At 44.3% G+C, this 17,610-nt stretch overlaps 1 protein-coding gene across 2 annotated transcripts in view; it reads right to left on the reverse strand.

Annotated features, from left to right (window-relative positions):
• Nucleotides 1-210: 210 nt before the first annotated feature.
• Nucleotides 211-17,610, reverse strand: part of ST7L (suppression of tumorigenicity 7 like) — a 195,671-nt gene continuing 178,271 nt past the window's right edge. For both annotated transcript variants that reach the window (XM_077294908.1, XM_077294906.1), the window contains exon 15: nt 211-515. In XM_077294908.1, the coding sequence (XP_077151023.1) occupies nt 420-515 (96 nt within the window). In that variant the 3' untranslated portion in view covers nt 211-419. The remainder of the gene's footprint in view (nt 516-17,610) is intronic.

Raw genomic sequence — 17,610 nt, forward strand, 5'->3', positions numbered from 1 at the left:
TTCTGTGCTGTCAGACTCATTTTAAAGGTAACATGGCTGCCCAGGATAGCTCGAAGTATCTTCATACACAAAAACCTAATTTTTAACAAGGACATATTCTTGTTGATAACGAATATAGCAGGTAGAAATTACCCTTCATCACTCTGAGTGATACCATCAGTGACAAGAGTTAGGAACAGAAGATGAGAAATAACACATTAACAAGGCGCAATCAGGTAACTTTTTAATAGGTGTTAAACACACAATTTCCCCACTCATTCTGGTCCAACAGATTTCCTCGAGAGGGAATAGTCATCACATTTTAAATCCTGAAGTCTGGAGAAGACAGACTTTGGCCACTGCTGAGACACAATTTCACATGTTGCCATAAATCGGTCTAAGTGTTGCCAGATCTTGTCTTCTGCTCATTGGAGATATGATCACATGCGGGTCAGCTGGTGCCAAAGACTGGATGGCAGGATACTCTCAATCTTCTCCAGCATAAAAGTGAAGGGTGTGAGTAGCGTCATAAAGAACTGAAAGATAAAAGAGAATATGAGAAAAATGTCTTGGTTCTAGCACCACAGCAGAGCCAGCTTCATTTCAGCATTGAGGGCGAAATCGAGAGGGCCGGAGGGGCTATTCCCTGTACATTCAACACATGGAGCAAATTGAAGCCTGGTGTTATCTAATTCCTGCTCCAGAGACAGATCTGTCATTCCTCTTCTAAGGGGAATGTAAAGGAAACTCTTTTAATATGTGCTGAACAGGAATCGGTGTCAGTAAAGGTAAAGTCACGGGATGCATTAACCCTTCCATTATTCACCTTCACCATAACATACACTTCTAAAGTTTTAATCTCTTTTTCCATGTTTCTACCTGTGTCCTGCTGGGAAGCAGATCTATTCCACAACATTCTCACAGAACTTAGAACATTAAATATAATAATAACTATAATAAGTTATACAGAACTATATATACGGACACAACCTGATGTACAGGTCCTTCTCAAAAAATTAGCATATAGTGTTAAATTTCATTATTTACCATAATGTAATGATTACAATTAAACTTTCATATATTATAGATTCATTATCCACCAACTGAAATTTGTCAGGTCTTTTATTGTTTTAATACTGATGATTTTGGCATACAACTCCTGATAACCCAAAAAACCTGTCTCAATAAATTAGCATATCAAGAAAAGGTTCTCTAAATGACCTATTACCCTAATCTTCTGAATCAACTAATTAACTCTAAACACATGCAAAAGATACCTGAGGCTTTTAAAAACTCCCTGCCTGGTTCATTACTCAAAACCCCCATCATGGGTAAGACTAGCGACCTGACAGATGTCAAGAAGGCCATCATTGACACCCTCAAGCAAGAGGGTAAGACCCAGAAAGAAATTTCTCAACAAATAGGCTGTTCCCAGAGTGCTGTATCAAGGCACCTCAATGGTAAGTCTGTTGGAAGGCAAAAATGTGGCAGAAAACGCTGTACAACGAGAAGAGGTGACCGGACCCTGAGGAAGATTGTGGAGAAGGACCGATTCCAGACCTTGGGGAACCTGAGGAAGCAGTGGACTGAGTCTGGTGTGGAAACATCCAGAGCCACCGTGCACAGGCGTGTGCAGGAAATGGGCTACAGAGAAGCAGCACTGGACTGTTGCTAAGTGGTCCCAAGTACTTTTTTCTGATGAAAGCAAATTTTGCATGTCATTCGGAAATCAAGGTGCCAGAGTCTGGAGGAAGACTGGGGAGAAGGAAATGCCAAAATGCCTGAAGTCCAGTGTCAAGTACCCACAGTCAGTGATGGTGTGGGGTGCCATGTCAGCTGGTGGTGTTGGTCCACTGTGTTTCATCAAGGGCAGGGTCAATGCAGCTAGCTATCAGGAGATTTTGGAGCACTTCATGCTTCCATCGGCTGAAATGCTTTATGGAGATGAAGATTTCATTTTTCAGCACGACCTGGCACCTGCTCACAGTGCCAAAACCACTGGTAAATGGTTTACTGACCATGGTATTACTGTGCTCAATTGGCCTGCCAACTCTCCTGACCTGAACCCCATAGAGAATCTGTGGGATATTGTGAAGAGAAAGTTGAGAGACGCAAGACCCAACACTCTGGATGAGCTTAAGGCCGCTATTGAAGCATCCTGGGCCTCCATAACATCTCAGCAGTGTCACAGGCTGATTGCCTCCATGCCACGCCGCATTGAAGCAGTCATTTCTGCCAAAGGATTCCCGACCAAGTATTGAGTGCATAACTGAACATTATTATTTGATGGTTTTTTTGTTTGGTATTAAAAAACACTTTTATTTGATTGGTCGGGTGAAATATGCTAATTTATTGAGACAGGTTTTTTGGGTTATCAGGAGTTGTATGCCAAAATCATCAGTATTAAAACAATAAAAGACCTGACAAATTTCAGTTGGTGGATAATGAATCTATAATATATGAAAGTTTAATTGTAATCATTACATTATGGTAAATAATGAAATTTAACACTATATGCTAATTTTTTGAGAAGGACCTGTATATGGTGATGTTTTCACTCTAAATACAGATATTTAGAAATAGTGAGCAATTGAAAGTGTTTCTGAAAGTTTTAGAGGATCAAATCTGATGGGTTTTTTTGGTAAAGAACCACCCCCCATTGTATATTGAATTTTGTATTATTGAGATGAATAAAATGTATTCCAGGCACTATACAGAAGAAGGCCAAAATCAGATGACCATGATGTACAGGCTAGCTGCTGCAGCCTTTGGGTTGGGAGACCTGCAACGGGCCTGTACACGGACCATGTTTCACAATTGTCAGAATTTGGCCAAAGATAGAACCTATATAACCATAAGCAATAAGCATTCAGATAAACATACTAATCCTGTAGTAACTATACTACATAGCGATCAAGACGTGATAACAGATTGCAATTATATTAAATGAACACTTTATTTCAACAAATGTTAAAATTCCCATAGATATAGACAATAAAATTAATTAAATTAAAAAGATGCCTCAAAGCACAGAAAATACACAAAAAGGAGCTGGAGCAGCATACATCCATACACAGGCAAATATAAACGCGCATGACTACATATGTCCTGTCTTTCAGTTTAGACAGGTTTAAAATCAAACTAATGTACAACTGAGTATACAGACTGCTCTTATCACCAGGGACAACAAGATAAATTATGCATGGAAATTAGATCATATCCCTACACTGGTCAACACTATCATGTGAATGGACAAGAATGCTTATGCATGAATAAGATTTGTATCTATGGCCACATAACAATGTTTTCAAATTGCAATATTAATACTTTTTCCTGCACAAACTAAAATTAATAGCAATTATAGGTAACAGATGTTCTTTATATAGCTTTTCATATCACAATATATTTCAAGATGGTATACTACAAGGATGTTACCACTAACGGAACTGCAGACTAGCTGTACAAACTCCCACTGCTCACGTCTACTGATGAGAGAGTATACTCGCTACTTGAGATTTCCCAAGCATGCTCAGGTGGATTTAGTTTGTCACCGTAGCTGCATGATTTGCTGCTGCTAGCCAGCTTGAGTACATGTGGGGATTGCCTGTTTGTTAGGAAATCCCCACATGTATTCAGGCTGTCTAGCAGCTGCAAATCATGCAGCTACAGAGACAGAAACTAAATCTCCGAGCACATCCAAATACTCGGAGATCACCCGAGCCTGCTTGGGAAATCTCGAGTAACGAGTATACTCACTCATCACTAATCACGTCCAGTAAAGGTGCCCACACACATTAAAAAAATTGACAATTTTGTCAGGATTTAGAAGACCATTTCATTCTTGTTTCATTCAAATCACATACAAACTTTGCTTTACCAAGCACACATTTCTAGAAGGGGCTCAAAAGGGAACATCTGCAGGCGGAACGAATGTTACTGAAGTTTCATAGGCACCTTATAGAGGACCTTTACTGGGTATGGTTCTTTTTAATTTGAACATAGGATCTCCCTCAATTGTTGTTGTTCCAGTGAGTCCGGAACAATTTTTCTTTATGCTCTGTGCCCCTCTATTTCAAAGATATGCCCCTTGGTAATAAGCATGCAAATTATATCTTTACCATACAACTTGTATGTGGGTGGTGCTGTGTTTTGATTGGCTAGGGTCAGAGAAGAAAATGCAAACACCCACAAAAGAAGTTGTGTGGAATATGCCTAGGTGGTTGAAGTGAAAATTTGCATCTTTATTTCTGACAAGGTCAAATTTTGGAATGGAAGGGCACAGAAGAAATAAGAAAAAAATGGTCCATAATCAAAAGGACCAGAACCTATTGGAGGAGGTACTGAGTTTAAATTAAAAAGAAATCCAGAAAAAAAGTACTCTTTAAGTGTCACATTCACTACTAGGGATGAGCGGACGCGTGGACGTTCAGATTCTGGTACACGATCCGAACTTCATTCCAAAGTTCGGTTTGGGAACCAGAACTGTATTCGAATTTGAACCTGAAACCGAACCACATTTAAAACAATGGGATCGAAACTTTAAAGATGGAAATTCTCTCTCTTACTCTCTCTGCAACAGACTGCCGGGAGAAGTCTGTGTTTGGCGTTTAGCATCTGACACTAACTATCCGGTACGAACTCCGAACTCTTAAGTTCGGGTTCGCTCATCTCTATTCACTACCAATATAAGTGAATGGTTCTGTATTGCAGTTCTCTGTATAGCACTTGGTCAGGAGTGTTCGTAGTAAAAACGGTGGTTGTTATGCAACCGATTGTTTCTTTTTCTAGAAATCGGTGGGCTGCACCCCCATGAATCAGTAAGTGACAGCCCATCTAAGTTATGTCCAATCACTTACTGTGATATGAAAACCCCCTAGTAAGCGAAAAATAAACCTGCCTGCAGGAAAACTCAGTGTCCCTGTGTGGCCTTTTAGACTGTTAAGAGTTTGTTTTTTAAATGTTCACCTCACGGACAAAATATTCTGAGTCTGTGCGAGCCTAGCCAACTGGCCATGCACAGACAGGAAGAGCTACTCCTATATGTGACTAGGATTTGTTCTTTCATGGTTGCGTTACAAAGGAATACAATGTTACCGTTTAATTTAATGACCCACAAACCAAAAAAAAAGCTGTAAAGATAAACTACATTGTCATAAAATAACATGTGCAGGGTTCAGTAAGGCAGCAGCACCTTTTAACTCATCACCTTTTACGAAGATGTGGCCCATTATGGGATCACTGACATTATAGGCATGTGCTGATGTTTAAACAACAGATTCCTGCTCTGGAGCCAAGTCTTAGTCCCTTATGAACATCAACAAAAGTTAGGGTTTTTTTCCTTGCTTTACAGTGTGGTTTCCAACATTAAAATTTCCCTTCCCATGCTAGGAAATGAAACTGCATGCAAAATACTTTGGCACCTGCTTTTAACTTTGTTTTTTAACATTGTCTGCACCGGCGAGTCATCCCTCCTGATTTTATTTTAGTTTCCAGTGATGACATCAAACTATTCGTGTAATCTGTCTTCGCATGCTAATCCCTATAGCGGCTACTTATTGGGTCACTAGAGAATCCACTGTTAACACTATACGAGGCCGTCTGCTTACTCATCATGTACTTTTTAAGTGAGACAAACATAAAACTCAACTTGTGATGATTTCTTTATGGCATTGATCAATAGTGTTTATTAAAATGCAAACTATAGATACCAAATTACCACAGGATTTCATAGAGCACTGATTTTAGAGATTTGGACCATTAGCAAAAATAAAAATCATACACATTTTAATTATCCATTTTGGTCAGCTTAAAAGCCTATAAAAGTACATGGTTACTGTGTGGAGGGAGAGGTTGCAGGAAGGGGCTATGTACATCCTTTTAGTGTTCTTTTGAGAAAACAAAGCTCCCTTTACTCAAGATTCGTCTGTTCTGACTGATACTTGGAGCACATGTGATGTAACCTGCATTCATATGTGTCATGAGCAACTGGTGGCAAAACATACAACTTGGGCCTCTTTCACACTTCCGTCGGCAGTGTCCCGTCCTAATGAGTCGGGAAGACGTGCCGAAGGATGTTGATAAAATAATGATACAACGGAGGGAACGCATCCAGTGTTGTGACGAGAGAGAGAGATTTTCCCCTGCCTTGAAAATCCTTCCGGGGATTCTCAGAGGAAAAAACGTGATATGTCGCTGGATTCCTGTGTGTGACGGTCAGCGACAAATCCTGCTTCCATTATAGCCGACGACGGACAGCGCAGGACCCGTCGCTGCCCGATTTTCCGACGTGCAGAAAAACGTCCTATAAACGTTTTCTCTCCACGGCGGACCGCTATTTTCTGACAGATCCAGTGCACAACGGATGAAACGTGTGGCCATCCGTCACAATCCATCGCTAATACAAGTCTATGGGAAAATGCAGGATCCTGCAAATTTTTTTTTGCAGGATCCTGCATTTTCAAAATTCGACGGAGTTCGACGTGAGACAAAATACCTAAGGCCTAAGGCTACTTTCACACTAGCGTCTTGCGTCGTTTTGTAGAAAAAACGCATCCTGCAAAAGTGCTTGCAGGATGCGTTTTTTCTCCAGACTAGCATTAGCGACGCAGTGCGACGCATTGCCACACGTCGCAACCGTCGTGCGACGGTTGCGTCGTGTTGCGTCGGACCGTTGCCACCAAAAAACATTGCATGTAACGTTTTTTGGTGCGTCGTGTCCGCCCCCTCCTCCCCGCACCTCACAATGGGGCAGCGGATGCGTTGAGAAACAGCATCCGCTGCCCCCGTTGTGCGGCGCATTCACTGCTAGCGTCGGTACGTCGCAACGACGCAATTCGTCGTGCGTCGTATAACGCTAGTGTGAAAGTAGCCTAAGGCCTCTTTCACACTTTCATCTTTGTAGTCCCGTCGAGATTCGTTGTTTTTTGAGAAAACACGATCCTGCAAAAAAATTTGCAGAATCCTGCATTTTCTCATAGACTTGTATTAGCAACGTATCGCGACGGATGGCCACACGTTTCATCCGTCGTGCACTGGATCCTGCGGAATTTAACGGCCCGTCTTTTCCAAAAAACATTCCATGAAACGTTTTTTGTCTGCAGTGGAAAATCGTTCCCCGACGCCTCCTGCGGCATACGTCGTTTCACAGAATGGGAGCCTATGGACACTGGATCCAGTGCACACTGTGAAACGCAGGAATCCAGTGACGGATGCAGTTTTTACTTCTGAGCATGCCTGGAAGCACATTCCAACCCGGGGAAAAATCAATCAATCTCTCTCGTCCCGGAATAGAAAATCCTGCTTCTCCGCTATGCAAATTCTGGAGACGCATCCGTCGAAATACTGGAAACGTTGCACACATTTTACTAATATTTTCTAAGATCTGTCGGTACGTCTCGCCGACGCATTGAGATGTGACACTGCCGACGGAAGTGTGAAAAAGGCCTAAAATCAGTCAAACTTGTGGATTTCTGCAGGATCAGTTCCTATCGTATATGTATGGGAGCTTATTGTCTCTACCGATCTTTTTAACTCTTGGGATATAAGCCACCACTCACTAGTGGTAATGAGCATCAATCTAACTAATATCTAAGTAGCTTTACCTGCCTGTCACACCTAAAAAAACAACAAAAATTATTTAGAACTTAGCTTTTCTTCAGAAGCTTGCAAGCATTTATTACAGTTTCCCCTTTAGAGTAGAACTCTAATGCCACCTATTGCTAATAGCTTTCCTAAAAGTCAATATCGATCCTTTAACGAGCCTTGCATATAACTGAGATTAAAAGCCAAAGCAGAATCTCAATTTGCAGACATGTTTTGGGGTGTTGCCCCTCGTCAGTGCAAAGTATGAGATCTGATTTGGCTGTATGAGAATCCTCTGACTGGGGTTTAAGGGGTAATATTCCTCCTTGTAGAGCGTTACATGCTTAACATGCCAGGGAGAGACACATATGTACAGAGTTTTTTTTTTTATAGGATCTTGCCCCTCAACCACTAAGTGATAGGCCCTTGATGCGAGTCTAGTGGAGCACAAAATCTTTTAATAGAGAGCACCTGTTTTCATAGCAAGTCTTGTAGGCCATGCAATACAGCTTGGCCAAGAGGATTCACTATGCCCTCTGTCTCCTAGATGAGAAGCAGGTTTTTAGGCATAATTGCTAAAAAGTACATAAATAAAGAAACTGAAACTGAAATAATAAAGCCTAGGCTTAAGATTCTTATTGTCCAAATGGCTTTTGCAGTTACAAAGACCACAAAAAAATATTAAGATCCATCATTATCAGTTCGACAGGTGAATTATTAAGTCTCCTCTTACATTGTTATACCTGTCCAAAAAGCAAGGAAATCAGACTTAAAGAAATAAATTAAGACAATTAACCCAGCCTTAAACAGTTCAACAGGGTAAGGGCTCTAGGGAATTTGTCAGATTCTCAGACTTCTATCATAGGGACATAGAAGAAGTAACATTTTATTTAACTATTTAAACAGGTTATGAGTGGAATAAGGCTTACATGATATGGACACTTGAGACATTTTTTGTACATAAATGTGTATTTTGAGTCAAAAATATAATATAATAATAAAATATAATAATAAAATTTATATTTGTAATTTGATTTCATTATCTCTTGGCTTTTACCAGCTCTTTGCGTCCATGCAGGCTGTAGAATAAGTTAACTAAAAATCCATCAATGAGCTGTCTTTTGCTGACATTTTCTGTGAGTTGAGGTGAACTTTAAATGTTTTCATATATCAGCTGGGAGATCAGAAAAAGACTTGCAAACTCCCCACCAGAACAAACTCAATGAGGGATTGTCATTCACTTAAGTCATTCCGCTCAACAATATGCAGGAAAACATGAAAAATATCATGTACAAGCAATACAATCTCAGCCTAAAATACATGCTTTTAAAGGGAATCTGTCAGTAGGTTTTTGCCAATTTTGGCCATGTTCACACTTTCAGTATTTGGTCACTATTTTACATCAATATTTGTATGCCAAAACCAGGAGTGAAACAATCAGAAAAAAATATAATAGAAACACGTCACCACTTCTGCATTTTTCATCCACTCCTGGTTTTGGCTTACAAATACGGATATAAAATAATGTGCATGTGCACCATTTGTATTGCGTTCTGACCATTAGCAGTGCTGGCTTCTCTTTTTTTTTTTTCTTTTACATTGGTAAGTGGCTGACCACCACTGTTGCCGCGCACGCTGGGTTACGTACGCCATTCTTTCTGTGTTCTCTGTGATTGATAGGCTGCTGTTCACACACACAGCAGCCCTGCCTCAGGCTCTAGTTAATTTTGCAGCTGTGTCTGAACCTGTCTCACTCTTTAACCTTGGTGCTGGCTTGGAGGCGTGGAGGCCAGATCTGACATGTCCGCACTGGACCTGATCGGCCTTCACCTACGCTTGTCCTTCCCGGCACCAAGGGGGTGATTCTGAAAATGTCTCCAGGTACAGCTTGCATGTCATAGTATAGTAATGGTGTCTTTCTTTTTATGCTTTTTTTATACATCTAGGAGGCCGTAATGGCACAATGTTAATAAAAAACGTAGCGTAGGACTGCCCCATTATGAGATTGCCGTGAAGTGGCGGGGTAGCTCAAACAATTGATCAATTATTTGCTAAATGTCTCATATTTGAACTACAGTTAGAATTCAGTAGGTGCATGTGCACCATTTGTATTGCGTTCTGACCATTAGCAGTGCTGGCTTCTCTTTTTTTTTTTTTTTCCGATATAAAATAATGACCACATACGGAACGTGTGAAGTTAATCTGAGAGCAGCATAATGTAGGGGCAAAGATCCCGATTCCAGGGAAGGATCACTTGCTCAGCTGCTTACTGTTTCAATACAATCAGTGTTTTATCGGCAGGAGATTACCACTGCAGAACTAAAGCTCATCATGAATTATTTGAGCTGTGGTGCTACGCTCAATCCTGCCCCAGCTCTGTCCGTTTTGGCGGAGTTGGGCATAATTAGAGTGAAAATGCCAAAAGTCACCAACATTTTGCAACTTTTCAAAGCTTTCTATGTTTTTAGTTTTCTGGCATAAAAGCTTTGAGGAATCAGGTCATTAATGTCTTGGTTAACATCTACGGTAATAACTTGTCCAATTTGACCACTTTCTTCTATTCTTCATATGCTCAATGTGTAGGAAGCAAGAGTTTAGAATTGTTAATGTGATCTTCTGCACTGATGTCTGTATACTGTGTATGTGTGTACAAGGTGTGGATGCTTACAGCATTAAAGAACAGGAATCCATTGTAAGCAACGGCATCGAAGGTGTTACATGCCAAGTGATTACACTTGGCGGCTTCTCACTTTCCAAATCTATATTGGAGTGGCAGAGTGAAAGCTTTTTGGAAAGTCAAGTCACTGTGAAGCCTTTCAAAAGATGTGTAACAAAAGAGAACAGACAAGCAGAGGGGAAAATACATCAGACACTGCTTTTAATAAGAAAATCCTTCACAGTCAGGGTTTTATTGAAAGAAAATCCTGAATTCCCACAGACCAAAGGGATCAGAGAATCAAAAACTTCAGCCACGGCCAGAGCTGAAGCGCTTTTGGCTCTGATGTTTCTTGCTAGCATCAAAGTGGATAAAGATTCTTAAATCTCCTTCATCTGTACAGAGGTGAGAACAATGCCTTTATCTTATGGGAAGGCCATAAAACAGAAAGACAGGATGCAGCCAGGGAAGGTGGAAAACTTGCCATCTTATTGCCATCTGGACACAGGAGGCAAAGACTTACAAAAGACAAATTTAGGTGAATACTGTATTGCCATTTCACTTATATCTCTATATACTTCACAGACCTTCAGCATTGGGTGAAGAAACAGGAACATTATATTTTTGACTTGACTTCAATACATAGAAAAAATGTTTTAATAAATAATTACTTTTGCATCAGAGTGCTTCAAAATCACAAGTTCCCACTATCACGCTACACGGGGGTGAGCCAGAGAGAGAGAGGTGAACCCCGAAGTGGACCCTCTGGGTCACGGTCCCAGAGCCCCCTAGGGCGAGCAAACCTGATGGGTGCACCCCCTATACAGGGAGTGTTAGGAGCAGGCCCAGGGAGGGTGGAACCGCAACTGCCGGAGCCAAAGGGACGACTGGGTGGAGCAGAAGAACAGGTACGCTGAGGATGATGAGGGTAACCAATGCGGAGTACTGGAAGGGAAAAATACAAATTATAAACAGACAGCCGGAGCAGGAGGAATAAGGGATGTGGGAAGAAGCCGAAGAAACAGAGACTGAGGCGGGTACGGAGACACAGAGGCAAAGCCAAGAATGGGCCAGGGTATAACGCTGAACTAACGGAGCAGAAACAACGTAGATACGCAGGCGCTTACCTGAGGAAGCGCCGAGCAGAAATACCAGATGGGCGCCGCCATATTGGAGGCGGGGCCACCGGGTCACGACCTCCCAGAAGACCGAGCGGCGGAGGAGACCCTACGGCGCATGCGCTGACCACCGACGCGCAGAGAGGCCGAGAAACTGGAAGAAGGAGAAGGGGAAGGAACACTGGGAGCGCGCTGGCCGGACAGGTAAGTATCAGGAACCGTGACAGTACCCCCTTTCTTACTCCCCCTCCTCCTGGAACTGGAAAGAAACTTCTTCAAAATATGGGGTGCATTGATGTTCTCTCGAGGTTCCCAAGATCTCTCCTCAGGACCAAAACCCTTCCAATCAATCAGAAACCACGTCCGACCCTTAACCGTTTTCTGGGCTAGAATGTCCCTCACCTCGAATTGTCCATCGGAGGAAGAGAAGGAAGGGTCTACAGTAGAAGATGGGTGAAAACGATTAAATACAGCAGGTTTAAGAAGCGAGACATGAAAGGCATTAGGAACACGCAAAGATGCAGGTAATTTTAACTTGTAAGCCACATCATTAATCCGGTTGGAAATTTCAAAGGGACCAATGTAGCGAGGACCAAGTTTATGAGAAGGAATTTTCAACCTGATATACCGAGAAGAGAGCCACACCTTATCCCCTGGTTGATAAGGAGGTGCATCAAGCCGTCTCTTATCTGCAAACCTTTTCATACGATCACTGGCCTTAAGAAGTGACTCCTTAGTTTCTTGCCAAATTTTGGAGAACTCCTGGGACAAAGAATCAGCTGCCGGTACGCCTGAAGTGCAGGAAATGGGAAAAGGAATGCCAGGGTGCTGCCCGAAAACCACCAAGAATGGAGATTTAGAGGAAGATTCACAGGGGTGATTGTTATAGGCAAATTCAGCCCATGGAAGCAAAGAGACCCAATCATCCTGGTGGGCATTGGAAAAATGTCGTAAATAGGACGTGAGAACCTGATTGACACGCTCCACTTGGCCATTGGACTGAGGATGGTAGGCGGAGGAGAAATCCAAAGTCACCTTCATTAAGCTACACAGAGCTCTCCAGAAGCGAGCGGTGAACTGAACTCCACGATCAGAAACGATATGACGAGGAAAGCCGTGAAGTCGGAAGATATGAAGGATGAAGATCTTCGCCAATTCAGGGGCAGATGGCAATCCAGACAAAGGTATGAAGTGAGCCATTTTCGAAAATCGATCCACTACCACCAGGATAACAGAGCAATTAGAAGAGCGAGGGAGATCCGTAATAAAGTCCATGGCAATATCACTCCAAGGACAAGAAGGTACAGGAAGCGGATGTAAGAGTCCGGTAGGTAATTGCCGAGGAACCTTATTTTTAGCACAAGAAGGACACGAGGCAATGAAATCCAGGACATCTTGACGAAAGGATGGCCACCAGTAGTGACGAGCTATAAGAGAAAGTGTCTTCTTGACTCCCGCGTGCCCGGCAAATTTGGAGGAGTGGCCCCAGAGCAGAACTCGCTTTCTGTCTTTGCTTGCCACGAAGGTCTTCCCAGGAGGAGAGGAAACTACTTCCAGAGGAGCAACGGAAATAATCCTAGTCGGATCTATAATATGTGCTGGATTCTCCACCTCATCCAAAGGTTGAGAGGACCGCGAGAGAGCATCAGCTCTGACATTTTTGTCTCCAGGACGAAAATGGAGTTCGAAATCAAAACGTCCAAAAAACAGGGACCATCTGGCCTGTCGAGGGTTGAGTCTTTGTGCAGTTTGTACATAGGCTAGATTCTTATGGTCCGTAAATATGGTGAAGGAATGAACGGCCCCTTCGAGAAGATATCGCCACTCTTCCAAGGCCAACTTAATGGCCAACAGTTCCTTATCTCCGATAGAGTAATTGCGTTCTGAAGAAGAAAATGATTTGGAGAAGAAACCACAAGTGACGACACGTCCAGAAACTGACTTCTGTAAGAGGACTGCTCCGACTCCCACGGAAGATGCATCCACTTCAAGGACGAAGGGTCTGTTGGCATCAGGACGATGAAGCACCGGAGCTGCAGCAAATTTTTGTTTCAAAGTGAGGAATGCATTTTGGGCCTCCGAAGACCAGTTGTTGGAAGCAAGTCCTTTGCGAGTGAGAGCCGAGATGGGTTTGGTCAATGAAGAAAAATGTGGAATGAATTGCCTATAGTAATTGACGAAGCCGAGGAAGCGTTGAATGGCTTTAATTCCAACAGGCTGTGGCCAATCCAGAACTGCGGACACCTTGGCTGGATCCATCTTCAGACCGGCATCGGAAACAATATACCCCAGGAAGGGTACACTTGATTGTTCGAAAACACATTTTTCAATCTTGGCAAAAAGATGGTTCTCACGGAGGCGTTGTAAAACAAGACGGACATCTCGTCGATGGGCGGAGAGATTCGGAGAGAAGATTAGTATGTCGTCAAGATAGACTACGACACAGATATAAAGGCAATCTCTGAAGATGTCATTTACGAATTCTTGGAACACAGCGGGAGCGTTACAGAGACCAAAAGGCATCACTAAGTACTCATAGTGGCCGTCACGGGTATTAAATGCGGTCTTCCATTCATCGCCTGCACGGATTCGAACAAGGTTGTAAGCACCTCGAAGATCTAGCTTAGTGAAGACTCGTGCTCCTCTTAAGCGGTCAAAGAGTTCAGAGATTAAAGGTAATGGATATTTATTCTTCACCGTTATGTTGTTCAAACCTCTATAGTCTATGCAGGGACGAAGCGAGCCGTCTTTTTTCTTGACAAAAAAGAAACCGGCTCCAGCAGGGGAGGTGGACTTCCGAATGAATCCTCTAGCAAGGTTCTCCTGAACGTACTCCGACATGGCTTGAGTCTCCGCAGGTGAGAGAGGGTAGATTCTTCCTCGCGGAGGCATGGCACCAGGAACCAGATCTATAGGACAGTCGTAGGACCGATGTGGAGGAAGATTCTCTGCTTCCCTCTTATTGAAAACATCAGAAAAGGAAGAATAAGCAGAAGGCAGACCAGGAAGGGCTAGGGAAGAACAAGAGTCACCCACAGGACGTACCGACAACAGACACCGAGCACGACAGGAATCCCCCCACGAGAGAATATTGCCATTATGCCAATCTAACACGGGTTCATGGGTTCGTAACCATGGTAAGCCTAAAAGTACCGGATGGGAAATATTGGCTAAAACGTAAAACGCAATTTTTTCTTTGTGTAAAACCCCTACTTGAAGTTCTACTACTTGGGTGACCTGGGTTATAGTCTCTTGCAAGGGCTTGCCGTCCACTGAAGCAAGAAAAAGAGGGCTTTCTAGGGTCTTAACGGGAACAGAAAATTTTACTACCTCCTCTAATCTAATAAAATTCCCTGCTGTACCCGAGTCAATGTAAGCTGACAGGGAATAGCGTTTACCAGAGACAAGAAGCAGAACAGAGAGCGTAAGGGGTAGAGAGGTATCACATGTACCTAGGGAGGCCTCTCTTACCTGACCTAGGCGGAGGAGTTTCCCGGACGATCAGGACAAGCACGCAGAAGATGGGAAGAACTGCCACAGTAGAAACACAAACCCTGAGTGCGTCTCTCCTGGCGCCGTTGCTCAGACATCTTGAGCCGGTCTACTTGCATAGGTTCCGGCGCCGGCTCAGAGGTAGACACTCTTGGTCTAGGACTGGGTGACGTTCGAAGAGGCAGGGAAAGACGTGGAGTCCTTCTCTCTCGTGCTCGTTCCTGAAATCGGAGATCAATACGAGTAGCCAAGGATATCAGATCCTCCAAATTGGTAGGAGTATCGCGACCCGCTAATTCATCTTTTATGCGCCCGGATAGTCCACGCCAGAATGCCCCTACCAGGGCCTCATTGTTCCACCCAAGGTCAGAGGACAAAGTGCGGAACTGAATGGCGTACTGACCAACGGATAGGGTTCCCTGTTGTAAACTGAACAGGGACTCAGTGGTTGAGGCCAGGCGACCTGGTTCGTCGAACACTCGACGGAATGTTTCAAGGAAATTATCTAGGCGAGACATTAGTGGATCATCACGTTCCCAGAGAGGATTTACCCACGCTAATGCATTCCCCTCGAGATGAGAAATTATGAAGGCTATTTTAGCTCGGTCGGTGGGGTATTGCAAGGGCAAGAGCTCAAAATGGAGGTGACACTGATTCAGGAATCCCCGACACACTTTGGGGTCTCCATTATAGCGTGGGGGTTTGGCTAAACGGGGAGGTGCATGAGAGGCGTGAACCGACGCGACAGTAGGTGAAGGAGTCTGTAGAGAGAGAAGGCGAGAATCTATAGCGGCCAGATAAGTCAGAATTTGCGTTTGGGTGTCGCGCTGCTGCGCCAGCTCCTGTTGCAGATTTAGCAACAAAGAAGCATTCCATGGATCGGAAGATTGAAGTGAGGACAAACGAGAGTCCATCGACTTCATAAAGGCCATCATACGGGACTGATTTTCGCGGAGAAAGAGTAACTCTTTTTGAGCGGCAGCGGCTCCAGCGGGATCCATGGCCTGCGTATACTATCACGCTACACGGGGGTGAGCCAGAGAGAGAGAGGTGAACCCCGAAGTGGACCCTCTGGGTCACAGTCCCAGAGCCCCCTAGGGCGAGCAAACGTGATGGGTGCACCCCCTATACAGGGAGTGTTAGGAGCAGGCCCAGGGAGGGTGGAACCGCAACTGCCGGAGCCAAAGGGACGACTGGGTGGAGCAGAAGAACAGGTACGCTGAGGATGATGAGGGTAACCAATGCGGAGTACTGGAAGGGAAAAATACAAATTATAAACAGACAGCCGGAGCAGGAGGAATAAGGGATGTGGGAAGAAGCCGAAGAAACAGAGACTGAGGCGGGTACGGAGACACAGAGGCAAAGCCAAGAATGGGCCAGGGTATAACGCTGAACTAACGGAGCAGAAACAACGTAGATACGCAGGCGCTTACCTGAGGAAGCGCCGAGCAGAAATACCAGATGGGCGCCGCCATATTGGAGGCGGGGCCACCGGGTCACGACCTCCCAGAAGACCGAGCGGCGGAGGAGACCCTACGGCGCATGCGCTGACCGCCGACGCGCAGAGAGGCCGAGAAACTGGAAGAAGGAGAAGGGGAAGGAACACTGGGAGCGCGCCGGCCGGACAGGTAAGTATCAGGAACCGTGACACCCACATTACCATGAGCTGCCTGTGTTATACAATTATACTGACAAATAACATACATTTACGTATATACTCGAGTAGAAGCCGGGTTTTTAGCACATTTTGAAAAAGCCACCCTCGGCTTATACTCGAGTGAGGGTCCCAGAAGACAGAGGGGGAGCAGCAGCGGAGGAGCAGCGAGTCACAGGAGGCAGGAGCCGGCTGCTGCAGCTAAAGCCTGTGCTTGCTGCTAAAGAGAAATGAATAGTCAGTAGTCAGCTGCAGTCGCAGGCCTCCAGAAGCTGCCGGGCGATCACATGTGCCCACTACTTAAAGGAATGAATAGCGCGAGCGCAGTGAATATTAATTTCTCTTTAGCGGCGGCATATGTGAATGCCTTGCCACCACAGCTGCTGTCATCGGAACAAGACGCTGCGAGGGAGCGCAGGGACGGTAAGTAGGATGGTCTATATATTATTTTATGTTTTTCTGATGGGGCCATGCATACAAGGATAGGGATGAAGTTCCATGCATACCAGGATAGGGATGAGGAGCCATGCATACCAGGATAGGGATGAAGTTCCATGCATACCAGGATAGGGATGAAGTTTCATGCATACCAGGATAGGGATGAGGAGCCATGCATACCAGGATAGGGATGAGGAGCCATGCATACCAGGATAGGGATGAAGTTCCATGCATACCAGGATAGGGATGAGGAGCCATGCATACCAGGATAGGGATGAAGTTTCATGCATACCAGGATAGGGATGAGGAGCCATGCATACCAGGATAGGGATGAGGAGCCATGCATACCAGGATAGGGATGAAGTTCCATGCATACCAGGATAGGGATGAGGAGCCATGCATACCAGGATAGGGATGAAGTTCCATGCATACCAGGATAGGGATGAGGAGCAATGCATACCAGGATAGGGATGAGGTGGCCATGCATACCAGGATAGGGATTAGGAGCCATGCATACCAGGATAGGGATGAGGAGCCATGCATACCAGGATAGGGATGAAGTTCCATGCATACCAGGATAGGGATGAGGAGCAATGCATACCAGGATAGGGATGAGGTGGCCATGCATGCCAGGATAGGGATTAGGAGCCATGCATACCAGGATAGGGATGAGGAGCCATGCATACCAGGAT

This window comes from Ranitomeya variabilis, chromosome 3 (assembly GCF_051348905.1).
Source record: "Ranitomeya variabilis isolate aRanVar5 chromosome 3, aRanVar5.hap1, whole genome shotgun sequence".
NCBI classification, from domain to species: Eukaryota; Metazoa; Chordata; class Amphibia; order Anura; family Dendrobatidae; genus Ranitomeya; species Ranitomeya variabilis.